This window comes from Giraffa tippelskirchi, chromosome 7, assembly GCF_054371585.1.
Source record: "Giraffa tippelskirchi isolate mGirTip1 chromosome 7, T2T-mGirTip1v1.2.pri, whole genome shotgun sequence".
In the NCBI taxonomy this organism is placed as follows: domain Eukaryota; kingdom Metazoa; phylum Chordata; class Mammalia; order Artiodactyla; family Giraffidae; genus Giraffa; species Giraffa tippelskirchi.
The window spans coordinates 79,174,182-79,191,293 of NC_137281.1; the positions used below are offsets into that span (position 1 = coordinate 79,174,182).

General features: G+C 36.9%; 1 protein-coding gene across 11 annotated transcripts in view; it reads right to left on the reverse strand.

Moving 5' to 3' along the window:
* Nucleotides 1-489: 489 nt before the first annotated feature.
* DENND4A (DENN domain containing 4A) overlaps nt 490-17,112 on the reverse strand; it is a 122,688-nt gene continuing 106,065 nt past the window's right edge. For 8 of the 11 annotated variants that reach the window (XM_081513806.1, XM_081513801.1, XM_081513798.1 and 5 more), the window contains 9 exons: nt 14,429-14,523; nt 12,759-12,934; nt 12,515-12,664; nt 10,850-11,048; nt 10,365-10,619; nt 9,355-9,472; nt 8,608-8,770; nt 8,385-8,449; nt 490-696 (listed from right to left, as the gene is read on the reverse strand). In XM_081513806.1, coding sequence (XP_081369932.1) covers nt 560-696; nt 8,385-8,449; nt 8,608-8,770; nt 9,355-9,472; nt 10,365-10,619; nt 10,850-11,048; nt 12,515-12,664; nt 12,759-12,934; nt 14,429-14,523 — 1,358 coding nt within the window. In that variant the 3' untranslated portion in view covers nt 490-559. Of the gene's footprint in view, nt 697-8,384; nt 8,450-8,607; nt 8,771-9,354; nt 9,473-10,364; nt 10,620-10,849; nt 11,049-12,514; nt 12,686-12,758; nt 12,935-14,428; nt 14,524-17,112 lie in introns of all 11 variants that reach the window. The other 3 variants (XM_081513804.1, XM_081513796.1, XM_081513795.1) reach the window with 1 other exon arrangement.

A 17,112-nucleotide genomic window follows, 5' to 3' on the forward strand; every position in this document is an offset into this window, starting at 1 on the left:
CAGCTGCACTAATTTCTTCACATAGCAGCAGACAAGGAAAATAAGCACTTAACTGCCTTGCTTCGTAAGTTTACGTTCATTTTGTTTGCTATATTAAGTTTAAAAATTAAAAAAATATCAACTTACTATAAACAGTTTAAAATACGTATAATACAACTTCATGGTCAAAACATTTGAGCAGTCTATGAAAACAGAAGATACTCTGATCTTACATTTGTTTATGTTCCATACATGATTTTTCAATCTGCCTCTTCCAAGAGAATCCATAAAAGAGCTGTCTTATTTTATGGGGACTAATTTTGTTTAGGGATTTTTTTTTTTAATCACAAAAATACTTAATTGTTACCGGAGAAGAAGAAGAAAAGAAATAAGAAACAAAGTGGCTCTCTCCCACTTGTCACTATTTTCTTCTTAAGACACTCTGTACATAAACTATCTGAACCTCCTGAAACATTTTATAAATGTGTTTTCAAAAATCGAAGAAAAAAGTTTAGAGTCTAAAAGTGTTGTTTTATACAATGACTATACAATACATATTGCAAGTATACACACACGTATCTTAAAGATAAGGTTCTCCAAAGGTTTTTCGACATTCCATCACCCCTGTGCTTGGTGGCCTGTCACAGTTGTGGGTGCTCTTGACTTGACTAGGTGTGAGACGATCATATGCCATCTTATATTCTTTATCAAATGCATCTGTAAAAAGTCATCAAGAAAGGCATAAAGAAATTTATATTTGATAGTATCAGCAATCAAGTTTTGGTAATACTACAGAACCACAAAATTAGGAGCCAAGAAGGAATGTCTAGGTCATTTCTGCCAACTAAGGGACCACAGAATTTCAGAGCTGGGATGGGGGCCTTAGAGTCTATAGCATTTTTTTTTTTTAAGTCGACAGTTTGGAGTTAGGTTGCACAGACCAGTGAAATGTAAAGTACTAAGACGTCAACTGTTTAAAATTATTCTTTCCCAACTTAAAAAAATTTGGTAAAATACATATAAAGTTTAGCATCTTAACCATTTTTAGGTGCACAGTTCTGTGGTATTACATACATTCATAACATTGTGCAATCATCGCCGTCCATCTCCATAACTCTCTTCATCTTGTGAAACTGAAACTCTATGCCCTTTAAACCAGCAGTCCCCAACCTTTTTGGCACCAGGCACCGGTTTCGTGGAAGACAACTTTTCCACGAACTGGAGTGAGGGATGGTTTTGGGATGACTCAAGCGTATTACATGTATTGTGCACTTTATTATTATTACATCAGCCTCACCTCAGATCACCAGACATTAGATCTTGGAGGTTGGGGACCCCTGCATTAAACAATAATACCCTTTTCCTCTCCCCCTAGCTCCTGTCAACTACTATTCTACTTCTGTCTCTATGATTTTGATTTCTTCAAGTACTTAAGTACTTCTTAAGTGGAATCATATAGTATTTGTGTTTTTATGACTGGCATATTCCACTTAATGTCTTCAAGTTTCACTTATGTTGTAGCATGTCAGAATTTCCTTCCTTCTTAAGGCTGAATAATAATTCACTGTATGTATATATCCCATTCTGCTTATCCACTCATCCTTCAGTGGATGCTTGGGTTGTTACTTCCACATTTCAGCTATTATGAATAATACTGCTATAATATTGCTATGTGAGTACTAATATCTCTTTGAGACCCTGCCTTCAATTCTTCAGGGTATATACCCAGAAGTGAAACTGTTGGATAATGTGGAAATTCTGTATTTAATTTTTTAAGGAAAATGCCATACTATTTTTGACAGCAGCTATACCATTTTATATCACAACTAACAATGCACAAGTGTTCCGATTTTTCCATATTCTTACAAACACTTGTTTTTCTGGGGTTTTTGATAGTAGCTATTCTATCAAATGGTGTGAGACGGTATCTCATTGTAGTTTTGATTTGCATTTCCCTATTAGTAGTGTTAAGCATCTTTTCATGTATTTAATTTGCCATCCATATATCTTCTTTGGATAAATGTCTTTTCAAGCTCTTTGCCCATTTTGCAATGGCTTGTTTTTTTGCGGTTGAGTTTTAGGAATTCTTTACATATTCTTGATGTTAATCTCTTCTCAGATATATGATTTGTAAGTATTTTCCCCTATTCTATGGGATGTCTTTTTACACTGTTGATACCACTTTTGATGCACAGAAATCTTTAGTTTTCACAATGCCCTATTTGTCTGTCTGACCTTTTGTTGCCTGTGCCTTGGGTGTCATATCCAAGAAATCTCACTAATCTATGTCATGAGGCTTCTGTCCTATGCTTTCTTCTGATTGTCTTAGGACTCACATTTAGGTATTCAATCCTTTTTGAGTTAATTTTTGTATAAGGGTCCAAACTGACTCTTTTGCAAGTGGATATCCTATTTTCCCGGAACAATTTATTGAAAAGAGTCATTTTCCCACAGAAGAGTCTTGGCATTCTTGTCAAAAATCATTTTTACCATAAATGTGAGAGTTTATTTCTGGGCTCTCTATCTTATCCCACTTGCCTATATATCTGTCTTTATCCTGGTACCACTGTTTTGATTACTGTAGCTTTGCTGTAAGTTTTGGAATCAGTTAGTGTGAATCCTCCAGATTTGTTCTTTTTCAAAACTGTTTTGGTTATTTGGGATGCCTTGAGATTCCATAATTTTTAGGATGGGTTTTTCTATTTCTGTAAAAAATACTACTAGTGACTGTATTAAATCTAGATTGCTTTAGTAGTACTGATATATTAAGAATATTAGTCTTCTAATTTATGAACATGGGGTGGGTTTCCATTCATATATGTGATTTTTAATTTGAGAAATGTTTGTAATTTTCACAGTACAAGTCTTTCACAACTTCCTAAGCATTTTACTCTTTTTGATGCTACTGTAAATGGACTTTATTAATTTTATTTTTGTATTATTCATTGCTATAGAAATTCAGCTGATTTTTGTATCTTGATCTTATATCCTATAAACTTGCTGAATTTATTATTTATTAACTCTAATACTTTGGGGTTTTTGTTCTGTTTCAATTTGGTTTGGAATCTCTAGGGTTTTCTATATACAAGATCATGTCACCTATAAACATAGTTTAACTTCTTCATTTCTAACCTGGATGCCTTTTATTTCTTTTTCTTGCCTGGCTGTTCCAGCTAGAGTGTTGAAGGGTGGAAGCAGGCATCCTTTTCTTGTTCCAGATCTTAAAGGGAAGACTGTTTTTTATCATTGAGCATGGTGTTAACTCTGGGTTTTTCACAAATGCCCTTTATCAGGTTGAAGATATTCCCTTCTGTTTCTAGTTTTTCCAGTTTGTTGAATTCTGTCAGTTTTTTCTGTGTCTACTGAGATACCATGTGGTTTTGTCTTTATTCTATTAATATGGTATATTACATTAATGGAGTTTTTTTTTATTCTGAACCAACACTGCATCCTTGGGATATATCCCTATTTGTCATGGCATATGATCCTTTCTATATGTTGCTGGATTTGGTTTACTAGTATTTTGTTGAGAATTTCTGTATCTATATTAATAAGGGATATTGCTCTTCAGTTATTTTTTTCTTGTGACATCTCTGTCTGGGCTTGGTTTAGTTCAGTTCAGTTCAGTTGCTCAGTCGTGTCCGACTCTTTGCGACCCCATGGACTTCAGCATGCCAGGCCTCCCTGCCCATCACCAACTCCTGGAGCTTACTCAAACTCATGTCCATTGAGTTGGTGATGCCATCCAACCATCTTGTCCTGTGTCATCCCCTTCTTCTCCCACCTTCTATCTTTCCCAGCATCAGGGTCTTTTCCAATGAGTCAGTTCTTCGCATCAGATGGCCAAAGTATTGGAGTTTCAGCTTCAGCATCAGTCCTTCCAATGAATATTCAGGTCTGATTTCCTTTAGGATGGACTGGTTGGATCTCCTATGAGTTCAAGGGACTCTCAGGAGTCTTCTCCAACACCACAGTTCAAAAGCATCAATTCTTTGGTGCTCAGCTTTCTTTATAGTACAACTCTCACATCCATACATGACTACTGGAAAAACCATAGCTTTTACTAGATGGACCTTTGTTGGCACAGTAATGTCTCTGCTTTTTAATATGCTGTCTATGTTGGTCATAGTTTTTCTTCCAAGGAGCAAGCATCTTTTAATTTCATGGTTACAGTCACCATCTGCAGTGATTTTGGCCTAATGCATAGAATGAGTTAGGAAGCACTTCTTTTTCTTCTACTTTTTTGATCAGAGTTTATGAAGGATTAGTGTCTTAGTTTGGGGTGCTATAACAGAATACTATAGACTGGGTGGCTTAAATGATGAACAATTATTTCTCACTGTCCTGGAGGTTAGGAAGTCCAAGATCAAGGTGCCAGCAGATGCGGTGTCTGGTGAGAGCACTCTTCCTGATTTGCAGATAGGTGTCTTCTCCTAATATTCTCATGTTGCTGAGACAGAGAGGGATAGTTCTCTTCTCTCTCTCTTTTTTTTTTTTTTGGCTGGCTTGCGGGATCTTAGTTCCTGACCAAGGGTTGAATCCAGGCTGCAGCAGTGAAAGTGCTGAGTCCTAACCACTGGACTGCCAGGAAATTCCCTCTTATTTTTCTTATAAGGATACTAATCCTGTCCTGGAGGCTCCAACCTCCTGATGTAATTACTTTCCAAAAACCATCACATTAGGGCTCCAATATATATGAATTTTGGGGAGGGGGACACAAACATGCAGTCTATAACAAACAGTGTTAATTCTTCTTTAAACATTTGGTAGAATCCACCATTTGGTCCTGAGGGAGATTTTTGATTACTAACCCAATCTATTTACTTGTAACAGGTCTATTAAGATTTTCTAATCTTCAGTCAGTTTCATAGTTTATGTCTTTCTAGGAATTTGCTTGTCTATTTTAGGTTATCTAATTTGTTGGTATATAATTATTTATTATAATTCTTTTTATTGATGAAAGGTCAGTAGGAATATCCCCCCTTTTATTCCTGATTTCAGTAATTCGAGTCTTCTTTTTCTTAGTCTAGCTTAAAGACTTCAATTTTGTTGATCTTTTGTTTTTAAAATAAAAAAAATTTTTTTTTTTTGCTGCACTGGGAGGTACAGCATGTGGGATCTTAGTTCCCCAACCAGTGATTCAACCTGTGCCCACTGCCTTGGCAGCGTGGGGTCTTAACCATTGGATTGTCTGCGAAGTCCCTATTGGTCTTTTAGAACAAACTTTTGATTTCAATCAGTGTTTCTGTTAAAAAAATTTTTCCCCCTTTTTTCTCTATTTATTTCCACAAATATTTATTTCCTTTCCACTTCCTTTGGGTTTAGTTTGCTCTTCTTTTTCTAGTTTCTTAAGGTAGAAACTCAAAGTTTTGGTATATTGTATTTTATTTTCATTTATCTCAAAAGTATTGTCTAATGACTTTTTGGACCAATTTGTTATTTAGGAGTGTGTTGTTTAATTTCCATATACTTGTGAATTTCCTATTTTCCTTCTATTATTGATTTCTCTTTTCCTTGTAGTGTGGTTAGAGAATATACCTTGTATGATTTCAAACTTTTTAAAAACGTATTGAGAGACTTACTTTATGGCTTAACGTTTGAGTTCCAAAGAATAGCAAGGAGAGATAAGAAAGCCTTCCTCAGCGATCAATGCAAAGAAATAGAGGAAAACAACAGATTGGGAAAGACTAGAGATCTCTTCAAGAAAATTAGAGATACCAAAGGAACATTTCATGCAAAGATAGGCTCGATAAAGGACAGAAATGGTATGGACCTAACAGAAGCAGAAGATATTAAAAAGAGGTGGCAAGAATACACAGAAGAACTGTACAAAAAAGATCTTCACAAACCAGATAATCACGATGGTGTGATCACTCACCTAGAGCCAGACATCCTGGAATGTGAAGTCAAGTGGGCCTTAGAAAGCATCACTACAAACAAAGCTAGTGGAGGTGATGGAATTCCAGTTGAGCTATTTCAAATCTTGAAAGATGATGCTGTGAAAGTGCTGCACTCGATATGCCAGCAAATTTGGAAAACTTAGCAGTGGCCACAGGACTGGAAAAGGTCAGTTTTCATTCCAATCCCAAAGAAAGGCAATGCCAAAGAATGCTCAAACTACCGCACAATTGCACTCATCTCACATGCAAGTAAAGTAATGCTCAAAATTCTCCAAGCCAGGCTTCAGCAATACGTGAACCGTCAACTTCCAGATGTTCAAGCTGGTTTTAGAAAAGGCAGAGGAACCAGAGATCAAATTGCCAATATCCACTGGATCATCGAAAAAGCAAGAGAGTTCCAGAAAAACATCTATTTCTGCCTTATTGACTATGCCAAAGCCTTTGACTGTGTGGATCACAATAAACTGTGGAAAATTCTGAAAGAGATGGGAATACCAGACCAGCTGACCTGTCTCTTGAGAAACCTGTATGTAGGTCAGGAAGCAACAGTTAGAACTGGACATGGAACAACAGACTGGTTCCAAATAGGAAAAGGAGTATGTCAAGGCTGTATATTGTCACCCTGCTTATTTAACTTATATGCAGAGTACATCATGAGAAACGCTGGGCTGGAAGAAACACAAGCTGGACTCAAGATTTCCAGGAGAAATATCAATAACCTCAGATATGCGGATGACACCACCCTTATGGCAGAAAGTGAAGAAGAACTAAAGAGCCTCTTGATGAAAGTGAAAGAGAGTGAGAAAGTTGGCTTAAAGCTCAACGTTCAGAAAACTAAGATCATGGCATCTGGTCCCATCACTTCATGGGAAATAGATGGGGAAACAGTAGAAACAGTGTCAGACTTTATTTTTTTGGGCTCCAAAATCACTGCTGATGGTGATTGCCGCCATGAAATTAAAAGACGCTTACTCCTTGGAAGGAAGGTTATGACCAACCTAAATAGCATATTTAAAAGCAGAGACATTACTTTACCAACAAAAGTCTGTCTAGTCAAGGCTATGGTTTTTCCAGTGGTCATGTATGGATGTGAGAGTTGGACGGTGAAGAAAGCTGAGTGCCTCAGAATTGATGCTTTTGAACTGTGGTGTTGGAGAAGACTCTTGAGAGTCCCTTGGACTGCAAGGAGATCCAATCAATCCATCCTAAAGGAGATCAATCCTGGGTGTTCACTGGAAGGACTGATGTTGAAGCTGAAACTCCAATACTTTGGCCACCTCATGCGAAGAGCTGACTCATTGGAAAAGACCCTAATGCTGGGTGGGATTGAGGGCAGGAGGAGAAGGGGACGACAGAGGATGAGATGGTTGGATGGCATCACCGACTTGATGGACATGGGTTTGGGTAGACTCCGGGAGTTGGCGATGGACAGAGAGGCCTGGCATGCTGCGGTTCATGGGGTCGCAAAGAGTCGGACATGACTGAGCGACTGAACTGAACTGAACTTGGTTTATCTTGGACGATATTCCATGTGCAGTGGAGCAGAGTATGTCTTCTGTTGTTGGGTGGAGTGTTCTGTAGACATGTCTCAGGTCACGTTGGTTTACAGTGCTGTTTGCATCGGCTGTTTCCTTCTGATCTACTGCTTAGTTGTTCTACCCATTACTGAAATATCTAACTATCAATATTTTGGCTGAATGTCTATTTCTCCCTCCAATTCTGCTGGTTTTTCTTCATGTATTTGAGGGCTCTGTTGTTAGCAGCATATATATTATAATTCTTATAAATAATAGTTCTTGGTGGATTGTTTCATCATTATAAAATGTCCTTCTTTGACTCTAAATTCTACTTTGTCTGATATTAATATAGTCACTCTAGCTTCCTTGTTAGTATTACTTGCATGGAGTATCTTTTTTGATCCTTTTACTTTCTATTTGTGTTTCTGACTCTAAAGAAGCCAAGCACAATAACGGAGAGAAGATGATCAACCAAAAATGTTTGAGACCTCCTAAAATACATACTTAGCTACCTTACATCTTTTCTGAAATAAGTTTAATGCCATTAGTGATATGACACAATAGTTAAAAGCATAGGATTGGAAATTAAGACTGCTTGGTTCAAATATGGCTCTGTTATTGTTATGAAACCCAAGTTCAAGTTACTTAAACTCCTGGATCCTCAGCTGCCTCAATAATAATATGGAAATGATAATAGTACCTATCCCATAAGGCTTTTGAGAATTATTTGAGATAAAGCATGGAATGTACTTGCTACAATGTAAGGCACATAATAAACCCTCAAAAAATGTTAGCTTTCATTATTTATCATTGTTATTACCAACATGACCAAAATATCAAAGTATCTTTTACACTATATTAAAAGAGAAACCATTCTAATATATTAATATAATCTTATATTAAACTAATTAATAGTACCAGTATAAAAACATTTTGAAAACTATACCATGGTATATAGTATTACATGTTTTATATTATGCTGAATTACCTATATCAATGTTTTCTCTTCCCAGTGCCACCAGTGAGAGAAATAGTATTTCTCTATATAAACTCCTAGGGGAGAAAAGGAATGGGAAGATATTACTATTCATACATCTGTAAATATCTATACAATTTTTTATGTTAATATAAGCATGAGATATTCCAACAAGTCACCAAGCAATATAAATCTGCTTAGAGGAACAATATATTCACTTAAGAGAATGACCTACCTCTGTCTTTTAAAATGAGGACATTTATTCAGTGTGTCTAAAATCTGACTCATTGGTCCATAGACATCATTCATTTTAATGCTTTTTACCATATTTTTCAATAGTTCCTGGTTAAATGAATTATCACCTTTTTGCAATAAATGGACCATTGGATACTTTTGGGCTGTAAAAGAACAAAAGAGCAGATGAACAAAAGTGTTTTGTGTATAAAGCAGAATGTAATTAAGCAGCAACTGATAGCTATTTGAAAAGCTACAAAGCAGTAAAAATAAATTAAGGGCAATAGATAACTGAAATCTAAGAATGAAGAAAGAAAAAAAAAGAAGAAATAAGACAAATAATGATAAAAATAAGCTTTTTGTGGCCTCAAATACACAGTAACTAAAAATACTATTTTCTGTAATACAGCCCCTGGAAGGAATTTTAAATCAGCAGCCTGGGATGGAAACAAAAATACAGGTAAAAAGAATAGGGACAAGCGATGTGCTAAAAATGGAACTCTACAAAATATAACCCCTCCACCACATACAGAGCATCACTCAAAAAACAAAAACCCCTTGACTTCCATAGTAACACTAGAAACATCAAACTTAACACTCACTCTCAAACAAAAGAGTACGATTTTGACCTGTAAGACAAAAAGTAGTATAATAAAATAAAAGTCAGTTACACATTAGTTTAGGCTATTTAAAGCAAGTAGAGAGTACTCTTATATGAAGGAAATGGGCATTCTATGACAGCACTTACTGTGTGCATTCCAGAGGATGTACAAGGGCTGTCCTGGATCCTGATGTAATTTCATATTGTCCCACAACATCTGTATTAAAACATATTTACTGTCTTCAGACATACAGTGGCGAGGAATCTGTGTTGAAGAATAAAAAAATACTCATTAATGATCCTTACATGATAATGTTTTGCAAATATTTTATAAAGATCCTTAAAAATATTTTTTAGGATGTATGTGTGCAAAAGAGAAAAGAACAGAAAAACCATTGGTTTGTATGCATTTTATAACCTACTGAAGGGGGATGACCTGAGTTGAGAAGTCAGTGGTCCCTAAAGTAGCAGATTTAACAAAGCACTAAGATCATGAAGAGTTAGTCTTGACCAGCTTTCAACTGAGGCTGCACAGAAAGGTAAATCCAGAAGCCCCATTCTCCAACATTTCAAGACCCTAGCACAGATACTCGGACTGAGTTAACCTCTCAGTCACTCATTCACTGAAAATCCAAACACGTGCACAATCATAGACGTGAAGTACAAGAAAAGAAAAGACAAAGCCCCTAAACTTAGACACCTTGCCATTTAGTGGCAGTGGTAGCATAATGAAAAAGAAAAAAACGTATCAAAAATGCAAGTGAACATACAACAAACTACCTAAACGTTAAATGAAAATTTGGAGTAGAGGAATGAAGAGAATGGTAGCCCATGACTGCATGTGAATTACAGACGTCCTCCTAAAGTGTTAGGCTTGTTCTTTAAGGAGGTATAAGGCATGAGTGGGGCCAACTCACAAAGTCATCTTATAAGAGTCATTTACAGTTTATTTTTGAGGCTATAACAGAAAGCCAAGCCTATCTTGTGTAAACTTTTATAAGAAGTCCAAAAAACATAACTGTCTTACTGCTGAATTGCAAGAAGAAAAATTATTTACAACAATTTTATTGATTCGGATGGTTATTAAAAATATTTAGGAATATGCAAACATTACAGTGGTGACAGCACTGAATTTTAGATAATTCTTACTCTCGTACCTTTGAATACTTGTTACAATGCTCAGAAGAAAGAATCAATCCAGGTAAATTACTGGGTAAGTCAAGACGTCTAAAATACCACACCAGGTTCCAAAAAACAATTGGATGATGGTCCACAAAGTCTGCCACTGTTATTGCATGATCACCTTCATTTTCCAACAAGCTTTCAAGTTCCTTCCATACCACTAATGGACTAAGATATGGAACAGTGATAGGATCTGGACTTGGGAGGTGCCATTCTAATCCTAAAGAATCCTGTTGAGTAAATAAAAACTGTAAACAGCAATACAAGATGATGATACTAAATCATTTTTTATATGCCTGTCAATGGCTTCTACATAATTAGAAATGTAATTGTATAATATAACAAGATATCCTTCTTAATAATAGTAAAATTGAAGCTTATGAGGCTGTTTAACACAAGGGGAACAAAATCAAATGCAAATTATCAATATGCAAACTGTAAAAAACACCAAAATACATACTGCAGCGCCTTGTAAAGTAGTTGGCAGGCTGCCTGTAGGAATGAGCTTCTGCCCTCCAATGTCTTCCTTATCCAAGGTGCCATAAGTACTAACACTCCTGGCCATTGGAAATATCGGACATTTTGACATAGCTGCTTTTGATCTATCAGCAGGGATCTGAATACTTCTGGCACATGTATTTTCCAGCGGCTTAGATTTGCTTGGGCATTAAAAAAGGAAAAAAACATATCATTCTCTAGATTTATTTTATTTCATCTGACCATGTTCTCTTTAGAATCAGAGCTGCACATAGCAAAGTAAAACAAAGGAAAGATGTAATCTGGCTTTAGCTTGGGAAAAAGGATACAGTTTAAAGTAGCCTAGTCATGTTAAATTTCCTTTTTATCCGGTAAACTTTAAATATAAGTCATTCATTTGTTCAAAACATTTAGTGGACAACTTATACTGAGAAACCACAGTAGGCCCAGGGATACAAAGCAGAAACAACAGGCACCTATTCCTTCAGGAGTCAGAACTAGTGGGAGAGTCAAAGAAAGGGCTACCGCAGACCTGTGATGAAAGAATGCATACACCCAGACTTGCAGTTTTGTAGTCTAAGCAATCAGGATCAAGCAGTTCACACTAGCCTGCCAGTACCACGTATGCAATTTCTTCTGCACATGCAGTTACCAGTGTGACTTCCTCTGCCCAGCTCTATTTGCTGCATTTGGCACTTCTCCAAAATGGAGATGCTACTAGCCTTTGTTCTAAGCACAGATTTACTTGTATTAGGCTTACTGTATAATTCTTAGTTTGACTTTACAGTTCATCTAACAGCTCCAAATGTTTTCTTAGATTATTAAATATTCCTAAGTAGAAAATTAAATACGACAAAGTAGAAATGTTAGTACTGACTTAATTCCTCAAGAGAGAGATAAGAGAAGGATGTTCATTATAAACTTCAAGCGTTCTATAGAATTTTTATCTTTAAAATAATAGTAAACATTATCATTGGAGAAGGGAATGGCAACCCACTCCAGTGTTCTTGCCTGGAGAATCCCAGGGATGGGGGAGCCTGGTGGGCTGCCATCTATGGGGTTGCACACAGAGTCGGACACGACTGAAGCGACTTAGCAGCAGCAGCAGCAAACATTATCATACGTGAATTATACAGCTTAAACTTTGGGGATTCTTGCAGTATCAACTATTGTTAAATTATTTATTTATTTATGGCTACACTGGGTCTTTGTCGCTGTGCGCGGGCTTTCTCTCGCTGTGGTGAGTTTGGACTACTCTCTGGTTGCAGTGCGCAGGCTTCTCACTGCGGTGGCTTCTCTCGTGGAGCACGGGCTCTAGACTATGGGCTCCAAAGCTGTAGTGCACAGGCTTAGTTGCCCTGTGGCATGTGGGATCTTTCCAGATCAGGGATCAAACCCGTGTCCCTTGCATTGGTAGGCAGATTCTCAACCACTGGACCACCAGGGAAGTCCATAAAGCATAAACTATCAACTGTTGAAACATTTAGATTATTAGAGAATTTCAATATTATTTTAATTGGGAATAAGAATTTAAGATAACAAATCTATTATACATAGGGATTTAAATCTTAAAATGGTCAGCTAATTTTTCTGTCATAAATGGAAATGTATATGTTGTTAACATATAGTTCCACATAATCATAATTACCTATTCAGATCGAAACTCCCTTGAACAGACAGAAAAGATGTGTCAAGACCAGAGGTTGATGTTGATGAGATGCAAGACTGCCTTGTCTGACTTGAAAAGGAGGATGGAAAATGTATATTTTCTGTAGATGGGCTTGACTTCAAAAAGTATCTGTAATGTGAAAGAAAGTAGCTTTTTGAGAAAAGAGACAGTTTAGGAAACATGATCCTTAAACACGAAGGAAAAAAAAAACATAAATCATTACTTTCCAGGTCGTCTTAAATCTCTTATCTCTATATTCAGAAAGGGCAAGAAAAGATTGCCACAAAATGGGCAGGTAGTATTGAGATTTGAGTCATCTGCTGTCCAGCCAGCCATGATTTCCTCATCGTGGACCAGACAATCACAGGTTTTACACCGAGAGCAGCTTGATATAAGGACCTATGGGAGAAAACAGCACTTTATAAAGTAAGCTAGTGAGTGCATAAAATTATTTCAATTAATCTATCAGAATACTAAAATTCAGAATGATTTAGAAGTTGCAAACAAAAAATTGGATTATTATCAGTACATTATATAATACACTCATCTTTAACTATTTCAGCTAAGTCTATTCAAAAATTTTTGCCTGGAAGGGAAACTTGCATTTAAGTGAGCATTTTTACCATTATAATTATGTACTATAAAATGTGCCATGATTTTATTGGGCTTCCCAGGTGGTACTAGTGGTAAAGAACCCGCCTACCAATGCAGGAGACATAAGAGATGGGGGTTTGATCCCTGGGTTGGGAAGATCCCCTGGAGGAGAGCATGGCAACCCACTTCAGTATTCTTGCCTGGAGAAGCCCATGGACAGAGGAGTCTGAAGGGCTACAGTCTATAAGGGTTGCAAACAGTTGGGACATGACTGGAGACTTGGCATAGCACACACACACACATACACACACAATTTTATTAATGGAAAACTAAACCCAAGCATTCATTTGTTAATACACAAAATAGGTACTGGTAATTCCATGTTATAGATCTGTGCTATTCAAAGTGTTGTCACCAGAAAAGAGGTGGTCTACAAACTCTTATTGGTTTGTGATAAGCTAAGTAAAGAAACTGAGAAGAGGATCTGGGGACCTTTAAAGTAACTGGTCATTCCTGCAACAGCTAAGTTGATGATCAACAGATTTTACAAGAGTATCAGCCATGACAGATTGGAAATTAAAAACAGCAACAACCAAAAAACCCTTGGTGTTTCATTATAGATAGTTTAAGAAGCATTGCTAGAGTGAAATGAAATACTGTCATTACATTAATAAAATATAGAATTCCTGAAGCCATCAGAAACTCTGTAAATTGCAACATTGGTGTTCATCATTTATTTCCAACTGCATGCAAATTTATTTTCCAAATTTATGCAAAGTAGTGTGAAACAGCAACACTCACCAATGTATTTGGAAGCAATTTTTGTACAAAAATTAGGGGAAATTTTTAAAGTATAAAAGTAAAACCTTTTCACTGTAAGAAAATGGGATATAGCAGCATATCCAGCAGATATCTATATTAGACTGATACAAAGAATGAAAAACATGATGGAAAAAGTGGACACAAATGCCAAAACCACTCCCAGTATCCTCATCCAAAAAGTGTGCCTACACAGTGAAACTAGTTAAAAGTGTTTAAGAAGCGAAATAACTATTGAAAGAGGACATACATAAAACAAGGGTCAAATATAAATGTTGAAAATAAAAGTGCTATCAAAGGAATTATGGAACTTTTCCAAACAGAAAAAGTCATAGACATTTTAAGTTTATTCAGGTGTAATATACATTCTGAAATTTTCAGATGCCACATATTTAATTTCATCACTCTACCAGAGACTATCAATATTTAAGAAATTTTATTAAGTAGCACATGAAGATATTCTTTTGATTAAAATTGTACCTCCATTGCATAGTTCTGGAAGATATTTGTATTACTCGTGTTGCAGGAAGATGCCACCTCTGATTTCCCAGGTAAGGCAAACTTGGATAAGGATCCTGTTCATTATTAAAAAACAAACAGCAAAACCATTAAAATTAATAAGAAAGGATGTGAGAATCTCTCACTCTCATAAACTCTCTGGTAAAATGTCAAACTGTCCTATTTAAAATTTAAGAAAAAACACATAAATAATGAAAAATGTTTTCAAGTGTGCATTTGTCTTTTGCGTATACACCTAAGGATATGTGTTTTAATTCATTACTCACTTATTTTCATTACTCACTTATTAAGCACGTTGCATGTACAGGCTAGAAAGCATACCAGTTGTTTGTAATTACTATTTTGTTGTTTCTATTCTTACATGTTTAAGATATAAGAAAGTGTTTAGTTCTAAGGTTTAAAAAGTATAAAACAGCTGATCTTATTTCAGATCATGAAAAGAATTACTGGCAATTTTCTGCCTTGTAAGACTCTTTAAAATTTGTAAGAGTAATCTTGCTCTTAAGCACTAGGGAAGAGTTTCCAAGTATATTCTTAAGAGCAAAGAGATATGAGTAGGTATTAAAATGACAGCAACAAAAAGTGAGAATAGTTCTGTGGTCAAGTCAATTGCTGACAGTGGCTACATCTAGTTAGGAAAAGTGGAGGTAATGTATACTTCTTCTATACTTTTTTCTCTGTAGTTACTACATTTTATGAATGAACACTGGTATTTTTATAAATATAAAGGCATTAAAACAAAGTAATGGTATAAACTAGCAGTTCCAAGAAATAGAGAGGACAGGAGAACATGAAATACCACCATGGGGATGCAATCAGCATAATCCAGACTAATGATCCAACTGCTTCAGCAAATAAATCACAAGAGGAAAAAAGCTCTAGACCTTCCGTTAGCCCAAGCCGCTGCCTCACAGAGATGCAGAGAGAGAGCTGAAGCCTCATATCATCCTAGATGCTAAGAAATGGTGGTGTCTGCAGTTCTTTCCTGATGGTCTCCCAATAACCTTCTGTAATTCTGCCTCCCTCTGCTAAAGCTAGTTCAAAATTGCTCTCTATTGGCCTTGACTAATTCAATCATTTATGCTGGCAGTCTACCTTTTGTATCTAATCAATCTATAGCACAGAATATTCTTTTTAGCAAAGTGAATCAGGATGTGAGGTTATCTTGTTTAGTTAGTTCAATAAACTCTTCTTGTATGTTAGAAAAAGATAAGAGGGGGGAGCTAATCACCTGATTATATGATAAGGGGGGAAAATACAGGGAATGAAGATGAGGGAGTTAATAGACATCAAACAAATGCAGCAAATAGACCCTGTCTGGGTCTCAACTTGAACAAACCATCTATAAAAAGAGTTTTATGAGATGGTTGTGAAAATTTAAACTAGGTATATTATGTAATAAACATTGACACATTAAGAAATATGATATTACAATTTTTTTTTTTAAAAATGAATGCTTCACAAAAGATACATACTGTGAAAAGTGAAAGTTGCTCAGTTGTGTCCAACTCTGCGACCTCATAGACTATACAGTCCATGGAATTCTCCAGGCCAGAATACTGGAGTGGGTAGCCTTTCCCTTCTCCAGGGGATCTTTCCAACCCAGGATCGAACCCAGGTCTCCCGCATTGCGGGCAGATTCTTTACTAACTGAGCTATCCTCTCAAGTCTAAAGGACTTCCCTTATGGCTCAGCTGGTAAAGAATCTGCCTGCAATGCGGGAGACCTGGGTTCAATCCCTGGGCTGGAAAGATCCCCTGGAGAAGGGAAAGGCTACGCGCTCCAGTATTCTGGCCTGGAGAATTCCATGGACTGTATATAGTCTATGGGGTTGCAACAAGTCAAACAGGACTGAGCAACTTTAACTTACATACTGTATGAGTCCATAAAAATGTTAAAAAATGGCTGACGATAGTGTTAAGATAATGTTCACCTGTGTAGGGAGTGGTGAGTAGATGTGGGCATGAGAGGGGGATCTGGATGAGGTTATTGAACTGTTATCTTAACCTGATACTGGTTATTCAGTTGTTCTCAATTTATGACGTGGACAACATTTCAGTTCAGTTCAGTTCAGTCGCTGAGTCGTGTCCGACTCTTTGCAACCCCATGAACCGCAGCACGCCAGGCCTCCCTGTCCATCACCAACTCCCTGAGTCCACCCAAACCCATGTCCATCGAGTTTGTGATGCCATCCAGCCATCTCATCCTCCGTCGTCCCCTTCTCCTCCTGCCCTCAATCTTTCCCAGCATCAGAGTCTTTTCCAATGAGTCAGCTCTTCACATCAGGTGGCCAAAGTATTGGAGCTTCAGCTTCAACATCAGTCCTTCCAATGAACACCCAAGCCTGATCTCCTTTAGGATTGACTGGTTGGATCTCCTTGCAGTCCAAGGGACTCTCAAGAGTCTTTTCCAACACCACAGTTCAAAAGCATCAACTCTTCGGTGCTCAGCTTTCTTTATAGTCCAACTCTCACATCCATACATGACTACTGGAAAAACCATAGCCTTGACTAGACGGACCTTTGTTGGCAAAGTAATGTCTCTGCTTTTTAATATGCTGTCCAGGGTGGTCATAACTTTCCTTCCAAGGAGTAAGCGTCTTTTAATTTCATGGCTGCAATCACCATCTGCAGTGATCTTGGAGC